This window comes from Eptatretus burgeri, chromosome 18 (genome assembly GCF_056783735.1).
Source record: "Eptatretus burgeri isolate ZD-2024b chromosome 18, Ebu_testis_v1, whole genome shotgun sequence".
NCBI lineage: Eukaryota > Metazoa > Chordata > Myxini > Myxiniformes > Myxinidae > Eptatretus > Eptatretus burgeri.
The window spans coordinates 8,359,243-8,371,656 of record NC_140978.1 but is presented as its reverse complement, the minus strand read 5'-3'; the positions used below and the strand labels follow the sequence as shown (position 1 = coordinate 8,371,656).

The following is a 12,414-nucleotide window of genomic DNA, read 5'->3' as shown; positions in this document are numbered from 1 at the left end:
CTTAAAAAAATTCTAGTAATCGGATCTGGATCTGGATCTTCACCAAACTCTAATCAGTTCGTCCTTGTCAAACACCCAACCTGTCCACAAAATTTAATCTAGATCCGTCAACAACTTTTTGAGATATCTTGCATGCAAACAAAAAAACAGACGAGAAAGGGGTGAAAACATCACCTCCTTCACCTTCGGTGGCGGAGGTAATAACTCGAACTACCACTTTATAACCGCAGGTGGTGATGACCGGGTACCAAGACGTCCAGCTTTTACTTTTACCAAGACGTACAGGATTGATGAGTTATGGACTCAGTAACACACCACATTCATTCTATTTATTACGTAAGCAGTTAACCCTTTTTTTCCTGAATACATAGTCAGCATCAATTGAATTGGTGTTTAAATAACCTGAACACAAAGTAATAAATGTTCAGGTTTTCAGGTAAATTCAAAATGGAAACCAAACCATGTGACCTATCAATTAGAAATTAACAAACTTGTATTAGCATGTCTTGGGGATCATGTGTGTAAAGTTTCACTTCAATCTGTTCAGCCGTTCCGGAGGAGATGAATTGTTAACTTTTTAATTTGTTATCCAATATGGCTGCCGAATCACGTGACTTACAACATCATAAATTTATATTCTGCCTCAAACGGGGTAGTGGATCACGCTTATGAAGGTTAGTGTTAATCAGGAAAGGTGCATTTCTCGATTCAAGTTGGCCACGAAACCATGTGACTTGTGACATCACATTTTTTTACTGTACATGCAGCAATGGTGTTAGATGATGGTTGCAAAGTTTCACTTCGATTGGATAAGTGGTTCCAGAGAAAACATTATTTAATATTTCTCTTAAATCCAACATGGCTGCCAACCCGTGTGACCTATCAATTATTCATTAACAAACTTATATCCCCGAGCCTTGGAGAATACGTATGTAAAATTTCCCCTTGATCTGACCAGCCGTTCTGGAGATGTTTGAATGTTTTCGGGTAAATTCAATATGGCCACCAAAATACATGACCTATCAATTTGAAATTAACAAACTTATACAATGATGTCTTGGGGAATGTGTGTGTAACGTTTCACCTCAATCTGTCCAGCTATTCTGGAGAGGAAGACTGATATATATATATATATATATATATATATATATATATATATATATATATATATATATATATATATATATATATATATATATGCATATATTTCAAAACAATATGGCTGCCGAACCACGTGACCCAAGATGTCAAAAAAAAAAATTTTCTTCCGTGAGTTGTAGCATAGATGACTCTCAAGAAATTTCAAATTTTTCAGATGCAGCGTTCTACATGTCAATTTTTTAATGGGGTACCACTTCACCGATGATTTCACGAAAAATCACATTTCTTCCCCATGGGGAGTTCTTGCCATGTGCCAAGTTTCAATTTTTATTCATTGTGCGGTTTCGGAGATACAGAGGTCCATTTTTCCCCGTTTTTCAAAGATGGCGCCAGTACCACGTGACCTATGACATCATAATTATCAATGAAATATTCTATGGAAAAAGATACATACTATGGTGAAAATTTGGTGTCGATCAGACTAACGGTTGCCGAGAAAATGAATTTAAAACGAAAAAACCCCGAAAATTGATGGCAGAATAAAAATAATAACTACAACTGCCACTTTCTAATTGCTGGCAGTGATGACGGGATACCAAGACGCCCGGCTTTGATAAAACCATGCTTTCATACCACACGGGAGTGACGAGTTACGGACTGAGTAACACGCCGTGTTCAACCTATTTATTACATATGCAGTTAGCCCTTTTTCCTGAATAAATCGTCAGTATCGATTGAATTGGTGTTTTAATAACCTGAACACGAAGTAATAAATGTTGACACCATGGGTGCAGAGGGTAAACCGGGACTCACCCGAGTCTAACGAGGCCCTACACGTCTCTCTACGACGTGGGATTGACAAGTTATGGACCTGGTAACAGGACACGTTCCATCTATTTAACACGTACGCAAGTGACCTTTTTTCCTGGGGCAATCAGCGGTATCAATTGAATCAATACTCCTTTACCCTCAAACCCATCCAAGCGCAGCCAAGTGAGCCTTATTAACAGAAGAAAAAAAAGTTCTCAGATTGAAACAATTCAATAATTCGAGTTGCCAGACCATGTGGCCGATCAGGTTGAAATTTTAAAAGGACATTCCACATGTCCACTACATCAAAACTGTGAAGTTTTACATTTAATTGATGAAGCGGTTCCCGAGAAAACATTATTTAATATTTTCCTTCAATCGAATATGGCTGCCAAACCATGTGATCTATCAATTATTCATTAACAAACTTGTATTCTCTAGTCTTGAGGAACATGTATGTCAAGTTTCGCTTGATCTGTCCAGCCGTTCTGGAGAAAAATTTTGTAGGTTTTAGGGTAAATTCAATAGGGCTGCCAAACCATGTGACCTATCGATTATTCACGAACAAACTTGTACACCCATGTTTTGGGAATGTGTGTAAAGTTTTGCCTCAACTTGTTGAGCCATTTCGGATAAGATGTTGTATTTTTTTTTTTTTTCAACGCAATATGGCTGACAAACCGTGTGACCTACGACATAATAAATTTACATTCTGTCTCTGGGTAGGGGATCATGCTTGTGAAGTTTCGTGTTAATCCGATAAGGTGCGTTTTCCATCCAAGATGGCCACTAAACCATGTGACTTGTGACATCATAATTTTAACCATCTATCCAGCAATGGCGTTAGATGATGCTCACAAAGTTTCGCTTCGACGGGATAAATGGTTCCAGAGATAACATTATTTAATATTTTTCTTCAATCCAATATGCTGCCGAACCAGATGACCTATGACGTAATCATTTTTTTCTTCTTCCTTGAGTTGTTGCGTAGATGACGCTCAAGAAATTTCAAATTTTTCGGATGTAGCGTTCTAAGTGTCGAATTTTCAACGGGATACCACTTCACCGATAACGTCACAAAAAAAAAAAAATCACACTTCTTCCCCATGTGGAGTTTTTGCCATGTGCCAAGTTTCAATTTTTTCCATAGTGCGTTTTCGGAGATACAGAGGTCCAAAGTTTTTTGGTTTTTCAAAGATGGTGCCCATACCATGTGATCTATGACATCATTATTATTATCAATTGGTTTTATATACAGTACTGTATATACAGTATACTCGTGTGTATATATATATATATATATATATATATATATATATATATATATATATATATATATATATATATATATATATATATATGAAGAAAGTCAGATGAAAAATGGTGGTTTATGCGGCCTTTAAGCTGCTGTCACACCTTGATGTTTTAGCCAGCGTATGGCAACGTATCAAAATGTATGTAAAACGCTGGCGTACGCTGAACTATTGATGTTTTTTCTTCCAGTTTTGGGCGTATTCATAACGAGTTGGACATATGCATAACGTATTAGTCACGTACACAGAACGTTTCGATAACATAAAGATAACTTATACCAACGAATGCTTTGCGTGTTGTTGGCGTTCACAACCTATGCCCAACGATAGTCTAACTTATGCATAGCGTGCGGTAGCGTATCGCCGACGATCACGTGGCGTAGCCTATTAATAGGCTGCGGCTCGACGATTCAAATCATAACCGCACTAGACATTGAAGTGTCAAGCCGCTGTCACACCTTGACGTTTTAGCCAGCGTATGCAGACGTATGAAAAAATTGCCGAATACGCTGGCACACGTCGAATACGTTATGGGTAAGTTTTGTATACGTTAAGAGCACGCTGAAGCACACTGGCATACGTCGTAGTATGCCGAGTACGTCAATAAATTTTAAGCATGCTGAAAATTTTTCGATGTATGCCAGCGTATGACGCACACGTTCCGCATACGCTGGCCATAAGTTGTAGGTAGGCACATTATGCGATCGTTGACACACGTCGACACGCGTTACTTGTAAGTTACTCATCAGTCGAAACACGTCGAGGTAATGTTTAGCGTACCCAAAACGTATTTCTCACCTACGAGTAACATGCTTTGAACCTATGTGTAACGTATCTCCAACGCATATTGACGTATGTATATGTATTTGACGTCTTCCGGACGACCACAGAACTTACTGAACGTGTGACTAACTTACAGCTACCGTATAATGACGTATTGGCAGCGTTTAGGGGAATTGGTATATAAAATGGAGTTCACACAGGAGGAACCCGTCAGTGTTCCAGACTCCATGGTTTTTTTTTTTCATTCGGCATGACGGTGATGTTGACACTTCGATTTCTAGTGTGGTTATAATATAATATCATTAATAGGCTGCCGCTCAACGATTTAAATCATAACCGCACTATAAATCGAAGTGTCAGCATCACCGTCATGCCGAAGAAAAAACAAAAAAAACAAAAAACAACCATGGAGTCTGGAACACTGACGCAAAACATTACCTCGACGTGTTTCGACTTCTGAGTAACTCACAAGTAACGTGTGTAGACGTGTGTCATTGATCGCATAACGTGCCTACAACACGTTACTCATAGGTTAGAAATAAGTTTCAGATATGCTAAACATTACCTCGACGTGTTTCGACTTATGAGTAACTTACAAGTAACGTGTGTCGACATGTGTCAACGATCGCATAACGTGCCTACAACTTATGGCCAGCGTATGCAGAACGCATGAGTCATACGCTGGCATACGTCAGAAAATTTTGAGAATGTTAAAATTTGTCGACGAGCTCGGCGTACTACGACGTATGCCAGCATGCTCTTAATGTATACAAAACTTACCCAAAACATATTCGACGTGTGCCAGCATTTTAGACAAATTTTTCATACGTCGGCATACGCTGGCTAAATCGTCAAGGTGTGACAGCGGCTTTACCTTTGGCCGATTGACTTCAAATATAATCGACTTTTTACTTGGGACTACTTCTACCAGTTGGTTTAATTTTTGTGAAGGTTGGAGTAAAATGCGACCTGCAGACCATTGAGACGGATAGACAGACAGAATAACAGACCAGACCAACCAATATACTTGTGAATCTTCGATTTCACAAGTAACAAACAAACAAATAAACAAGCAGTCATAGACTTGTACTTACGAAATCGTCAACTTGACCTCTGACCTTGTCTAATAAAAGCTGTCTCGAGAGAAGGTAGCGACGCAAACCAGAAGTTTCTACGATGATTCTGTACCAAACCATCAAAAATCGAATGTTTTGGATGTTTGACCTCACCGTGACCTTGACCTTTGACCGATTTTGACCAAAATCTAATCAGTGCAAGCCACCACCCTCCTGAATCACGTGGTGTAATTTGACCATGGTAGCTTCTTCCGTTCTCGAGTTATCATTTTTTGGATGTTTGACCTCACTGTGACCTTGACCTTCGACCGAATTTGACCAAAATATAATCAGCACGAGCCATGACCCTCCTGAAACACGTGGTGTAATTTGACATTGGTAGCTTCTTCCGTTCTCGAGTTATCTGTACCAAACCATCAAAAATCGGATATTTGACCTCACTGTGACCTTGACCTTTGACCGATTTCGACCAAAATCTAATCAGCACTTGCCATCTCCCTCCTGAATCACGTGGTGTAATTTGACATTGGGAGCTTCTTCTGTTCTCGAGTTATCGTGCCTACAAACAAACAAACAAACAAGCAGTCATAGACTGGTACTTACGAAATCGTCAACTTGACCTCTGACCTTGTCTAATAAAAGCTGTCTCTTGAGAAGGTAGCGACGCAAACCAGAAGTTTCTACGATGATTCTGTCCCAAACCATCAAAAATCTAATGTTTCGGATGTTTGACCTCACTGTGACCTTGACCTTTGACTGATTTTGACCAAAATCTAATCAGCGCTAGCCACCACCCTCCTGAATCACGTGGTGTAATTTGACATTGGAAGCTTCTTCCGTTCTCGAGTTATCATGGATGTTTGGCCTCACGGTGACCTTCACCGTTGACCGATTTTGACCAAAATCTAATCAGCACTAGCCATCAGCCTCCTGAATCACGTGGTGTAATTTGACATTGGTAGCTTCTTCCGTTCTCGAGTTATCTGTACCAAACCATCAAAAATCGAATATTTGACCTCACCGTGACCTTGACCTTTGACCGATTTTGACCAAAATCTAATCAGCGCGAGCCATCACCCTCCTGAATCACTTGGTGTAATTTGACATTGGTAGCTTCTTCCGTTCTCGAGTTATCGTGCCTACAAACAAACAAACAAACAAACATACAAACAGAAACAGAAGTCATCAATATACTTAAAAAATCTTTAGATTTCGTAAGTCACAAACAAGCAGTCATAGACTGGTACTTACGAAATCGTCAACTTGACCTCTGACCTTGTCGAAGAAAAGCTGTCTCTTGAGAAGGTAGCGACGCAAACCAGAAGTTTCTTCGATGATTCTGTACCAAACCATCAAAAATCAAATGTTTTGGATGTTTGACCTCACCGTGACCTTGACCTTTGACCGATTTTGACCAAAATCTAATCAGTGCAAGCCACCACCCTCCTGAATCACGTGGTGCAATTTGACATTGGTAGCTTCTTCCATTCTCGAGTTATCATTTTTTGGATGTTTGACCTCACTGTGACCTTGACCTTTGACCGATTTTGACCAAAATATAATCAGCACTAGCCATCAGCCTCCTGAATCACGTGGTGTAATTTGACATTGGTAGCTTCTTCCATTCTCGAGTTATCTGTACCAAACCATCAAAAATCGGATATTTGACCTCACTGTGACCTTGACCTTTGACCGATTTTGACCAAAATCTAATCCGCACTTGCCATCACCCTCCTGAATCACGTGGTGTAATTTGACATTGGTAGCTTCTTCTGTTCTCGAGTTATCGTGCCTACAAACAAACAAACAAACAAACAAGCAGTCATAGACTGGTACTTACGAAATCGTCAACTTGACCACTGACTTTGTCTAATAAAAGCTGTCTCTTGAGAAGGTAGCAGCGCAACCCAGAAGTTTCTACGATGATTCTGTACCAAACCATCAAAAATCGTAACGTCGACCGAAGCAAAAATCTCCATTTCTCCACGCAATTATATTATACCTTAACGTAACTCAACGACGCGTCTGCTCGAGCGCACTGCATCACGTGACGACCCGTGACGCGTCGAGTGAAATATTTTTTATACAATCTTAAAACGCCTCCAAAACATCCGATTTTACCAGAATTTCGACAACCGAGTTTTAAGCGTCCTAAGCGATCGCAAAAACCGAAGACAAAATTAAAATCGAAGTTAAAACGAACTCGTAACGTCGAGCGAAGCAAAAATACTCCATTTCTCCACATGAATTTACGGAATTATGTTTGACCTCACTGTGACCTTTTACCGATTTTGACCAAAATCTAATCAGCGCAAGCCACCACCCTCCTGAATCACGTGGTGTAATTTGACATTGGTAGCTTCTTCCGTTCTCGAGTTATCATTTTTTTGGATGTTTGACCTCACTGTGACCTTGACCTTTGACCGATTTTGACCAAAATATAATCAGCACGAGCCATCACCCTCCTGAATCACGTGGTGTAATTTGACATTGGCAGCTTCTTCCGTTATGAAATCTTTAGATTTTGTAAGTCACAAAGAAAGAACAAACAGGGTGAAAACATAACATCCGTCCACCTTCGGTGGTGAAGGTAATAAATAAGGGCATCAACATGAGTAAACTTGATTATACACACTGGGAATAACTGAGATTGAAGAAGAGGAAGAGGAAGTAGTTGTTGTTGTCTTAAATGTTTTGCACATTTGTTTATTTTTCATGTTTAAATTAAAATAAAATAAAAACATGATCGGTGAGCAAGTGGTAAGTTATGCCTGGCTAGTGTAAAGTCTGAGACAATCAGCCCGAGGTTAATGGCTCATCACATTTGTCAAAACCCTGGAAGGACACATGAAGGATAAACTAAAGACGCGCACACACACCACTGTGGTTGGAAGTTCATCAGCCTCTTGGGAAACATCTTCATTGGTACCATTAACTGGTGCCTCGACTTCAACATCTGGCATTGAGGTTTCAGATGCTTCAGCATCAAGCCTGCACGATACCCAAGGACAATTCATCATCAAGTTTGTCTGTGTACTTACAGAATGAAAAAAAAAAAAAAGTACATTCAAAACAAAAAAAAACAAAAAAAGTAAAAATCAGATCACATTCAAATCAACATATTTGGTACAAAATTCACATCAGATGGTTCCCCAAGATCAAAATCCAAATCTTTCTGGTAATGAGGCATTAGTTTACTGAACAGATAACTTCTGTACTAAATCAAATGAGTCAAGCACATCATTTAAATAACAATTTATTTTTATCCTTTAAAATTGTATGAAATGTGTGCAGTAGGATAAAAAAAAAATTAATTTATAACAATTTATCACGTAATAATGAGGCGAGGACAAAAAAAAAAAAAACAGGTTATTATATTCCATTAACTGCACATTTACACTTCCATTGCATCGTGGATCACCCCGTGTATTGAACCAATACGTTAATACATTATCGATGTATGGCGATTGATACAAATGAAAACCAGAGTTTGTGTCAAAGCCACCCAATGCTCGCCTATTTCTACATTTATCGTTTTTAAAAGACTAATGAAATAATATTTTTTATAAAGCATTGCAGTGAAGTCTGATTCAAATAATTTTAAAGCAATATATGTATTTGTATATTGTAATCAGTAAAAAATAGTGTGGTAGATAAAAACATTAGAAAGGAAAAAACTTTTAACGTTGATGTGCTACAAAAAGTTAAGTTCAAAACAGGTCAAAAATAAAAAAAAAAATATTGAAATTATTTTTTAATTTCAACTTCACTACTTCAATAATATACCCCACAGGAACCTCCACGCCAAATATCAGCATCTGAGTACACATATTAAATGAATGGCAAGCTTCTAAATAATTTGCACCGAAAACTTTAACTTGATGTGGTACAAAAAAGTTAAGTTCAAAACAGGTCAAAAATTTAAAAAAAAAAAACATTGCAATTCTTTTTTCATTTCAACTTCACTACACCAAAAGTATACCCCAAAGGAACTGTCATGCCAAATATCAGCATCCTAGTACACATATTAAATGAATGGCAAGCTTCTAAATAACTTGCACCAAATACTTTAACATTTTCACGCTCACGCTGATGCTCAGGCCGGGGGTATCGCTATAGCTCTCTGTTCTTCGAACAGGCGAGCTGAAAAACCGCTGCATTTGAACATCCAATTTGACAAAACATCGCCGCGTGCAAGGCAAGAGGTTTCATTCCACAACCTCCAAGAATAAGCCTGGTGTTGGCTCAGTGGTTTGGGGGGGGGCGGCTTGGGATCCTAGGGTTGTGAGTTCAAGCCCCGTCGGCCACTGAATTAATACACCAGGGCATTGACTCAGCCTGTCATCCTTCCGAGGTCGGCGAAATGAGTACCAGTTCCAGTGTGTGTACTGGTGGAGGGGCACTGCATCAGCGACACAGTCACGCTTCAATAAATTATAGCTACCCCAGCAGCTAAGCTGCCATATGACCACCACCACAACCTCCGAGCATCAGCAAGGTTGAGTTTCATTTCCTGCAAATCCCATTAACCACTAATTCATAAAAATGCTGTATTATCATAACACTGTTGAACATTATCCGGAGAGCACGTGCATACCCCGACGATGCTTTCTCTCCTTCTGGCTTATCGTTCTTTTCAGTTTCTTCCTCTGCAATAAAATACCACACCAAAGATAATTATGCCTCACCTATATGTGAGGAGGCACCAAAGCAATAATTTCCAAAACGCAAAGGAAAAACAACCGAGTTCAGACAAATAAAAGAATAACATAACTATCATGAGACCCGATAGGTGCGGTACAAACTCCAGCATGCAAATTATCTGAGCAAAAGCATTTATCCAAGAAAAATAATAAATCTTTATACCGACAAGAAAGGTGTACTTCAAGATTTTTTTTTGTAATTTTGTTTTACAAGCAGGCTTGGGATTCACCTCAAAACTCAAGGTACTCAACCAACTTTATACTTTACTTCTCCGACGTGTACTAGGAGCTAAAAAAAAAAATCGTGCAAAGCCTGTAGCTTTTATTTTCTTGCTGTTGACCATCAAAACAGGAGCAGAGACAAAGCTTACGAAGCAATATGTAACACACCATGGTATGTTTGGAAACAAAACAAAACTAAAGTTGGACGGAGGTTATGTTTTCACCCCCGTTTGTCTGTGAGCAGGGTATCCCAAGAGAGTTAGGGACGGATTTGGACGAAACTTGGTGACAGGTTGGGTGTGTAACAAGGATGAATTGAGTTGATTCTGGTGAAAATACAGATCCACATCAAGATTCGAGAATTTTATTAATTTTTTTTTTTTTAAGAGATTCTTCACCATTGAGAGATGGGGCCAAAAAGCGATATGTAGCATGATATTTCTAAACGTTGCGGACGGGTTTGGACGAAAAGTGGTGGATGAGTTGGGTGTGTGACAAAGACAAGCCGATTCGATTTTGGTTGAGGTCCGGATGGAGATCCAGTCCGTCAGTGGGATACAAAATGCAAACTTTTCATCCAGGTGGAGGTACGCGCTCCACAGAGTGCCATTCTGGTTACCGCCGCCACCAAAGTTGAACAGAAGTTATGTTTTCACCCGTTTGTCTTTCTGTCAAATCAGCAGGGCATCTCAAACGGTTATGGACACATTCAAGCGAAACCTGGTGGGCATGTTGGGTGTGTTACAAGGACGGACCGATTTGATTTTGTTGAAAATTCAGATCCAACTTCTAGAATTTTTCAAGTGATTCTTCACCATTGAGAGATAGGGCTAAACTAATATATAGCACGATATCTCAAAAACTTGTGGACGGATTCGGACGAAACCTGGTGGGCATGTTGGGTGTGTGACAAAGACGGACTGATTAGATTTTGTTGAAAATCCGGATCCGACTACTATAATTTTTTTTAAGTGATTCTTCACCATTGAGAGATCGGGCTAAACTAATATATAACACGATATCTCAAAAAGTTGTGGACGGATTCGGATGAAACTTGGCGGACAGGTTGGGTGTGTGACAAGGATGAATTGATTCAATTTTGGTGAAGATCCAATAATTTTAAAAGTGATTCTTCACCATTGAGAGATTGGGCTAAACTAATATACGACACGATATCTCAAAAAGTTGTGGACGGATTCGGACGAAACTTGGTGGACGAGTAAGTTAGGTAACAAGAACAAGCCAATTGGATTCAGACAGGTGGAGGTGTGCGCTCTACCGAGTACCGCTACAGTTCATTACTGCACTCCCAGATATTGAGACTTACAAACTCAAGTTCACCATTACACTCTCAAAAACAGCTTGTTAATCTCACATTATAATCAAAAAATATATATATATATATGATACTTCGGATATTGGTGAACAATTTAACGAATGTTAGCCATCTCTAAACATCAAAGTTACTAGAAATATCTTGCAAGTGTCAATCCACGAACTTCTTTTCAAGGCAAATTATTCACAGCTTCTTGTGGGATTGGCCCGGGGGGGGGGGGGGGGACCTTTTCTTGGCTTGGAGGCAGTTTTGAACAGGAATTTGCCATTTGTTCAGGATGCCGGCGATAGCTCACCTACTCTTCGTTAAAAAAAAAAAAAGATATTTATCATTTAATGTCCACCGGCTAAACGCTAGCAGACGGACAGCCGGCTTAACGTGCACCCGAGATATCTGACTAGAAATCAAACTCGGACTACGTGTGCATCCCGCAAGCAGAGAACCGAGGGAGACGATTATCGATCGAAATGAGACGACGACAGAGTTCGAGATATTCCGCCGATAACGTTCAAGGAGGCCTCAGAGACCGCACCTCCGTACAGCCACTGCTCCTCCTCATCATCATCTCCTGCGAGCCGTGGTGGCTCTTCAGGCTCTGTCGACATATCCGAGCAGAGGCCTACAACCGGACAGCGGGCCACCTGCAACGAGAAATGAAGAGTGGCAAAAAAAGGAGGCACGGAGAAACCATTTAATGAGTTTCAAGGAATTAATTTACGTGAAGTTCAATGAATATATTACCGTTGTTGCGTCGGAATTGGATACCCAAGATAGGCGCAACAACGCAAAAGCAATTCACCTTTGACCCGGACGCGAATAAAATATTTTTTCCAATAATTCGTAGTCGTCTTGTATTCGTTTGTGCTTTAGTGAAACGATACTATAAATGCTGAGACTTGTTTATTTCTGTCGAAAAATAAAAACATTAATAGAATAAAGTGAATCAGATTTAAAAATTTAAATTTAAATTTAAAAAAAAAATCGGGGAGTAAACAGCAATCCGTACTATTACACCGCCCAAAATCAAAAACGTTAAAAAAAAAATCATTTGGTACTTATGGACGTTTATC

The 12,414-nt window shown here is 39.4% G+C and overlaps 1 protein-coding gene across 3 annotated transcripts in view; it reads right to left on the bottom strand.

The window, feature by feature from the left end:
- Positions 1-12,213, bottom strand: part of FIP1L1 (factor interacting with PAPOLA and CPSF1) — a 102,648-nt gene extending 90,435 nt beyond the window's left edge. For 2 of the 3 annotated variants that reach the window (XM_085863976.1, XM_085863979.1), the window contains exons 1-4: positions 12,086-12,213; positions 11,877-11,985; positions 9,681-9,732; positions 7,963-8,074 (exon numbers count right to left, since the gene is read on the bottom strand). In XM_085863976.1, coding sequence (XP_085720102.1) covers positions 7,963-8,074; positions 9,681-9,732; positions 11,877-11,949 — 237 coding nt within the window. In that variant the 5' untranslated portion in view covers positions 11,950-11,985; positions 12,086-12,213. The remainder of the gene's footprint in view (positions 1-7,962; positions 8,075-9,680; positions 9,733-11,876; positions 11,986-12,085) is intronic. The other variant, XM_085863978.1, reaches the window with a different exon arrangement.
- Positions 12,214-12,414: the final 201 nt, after the last annotated feature.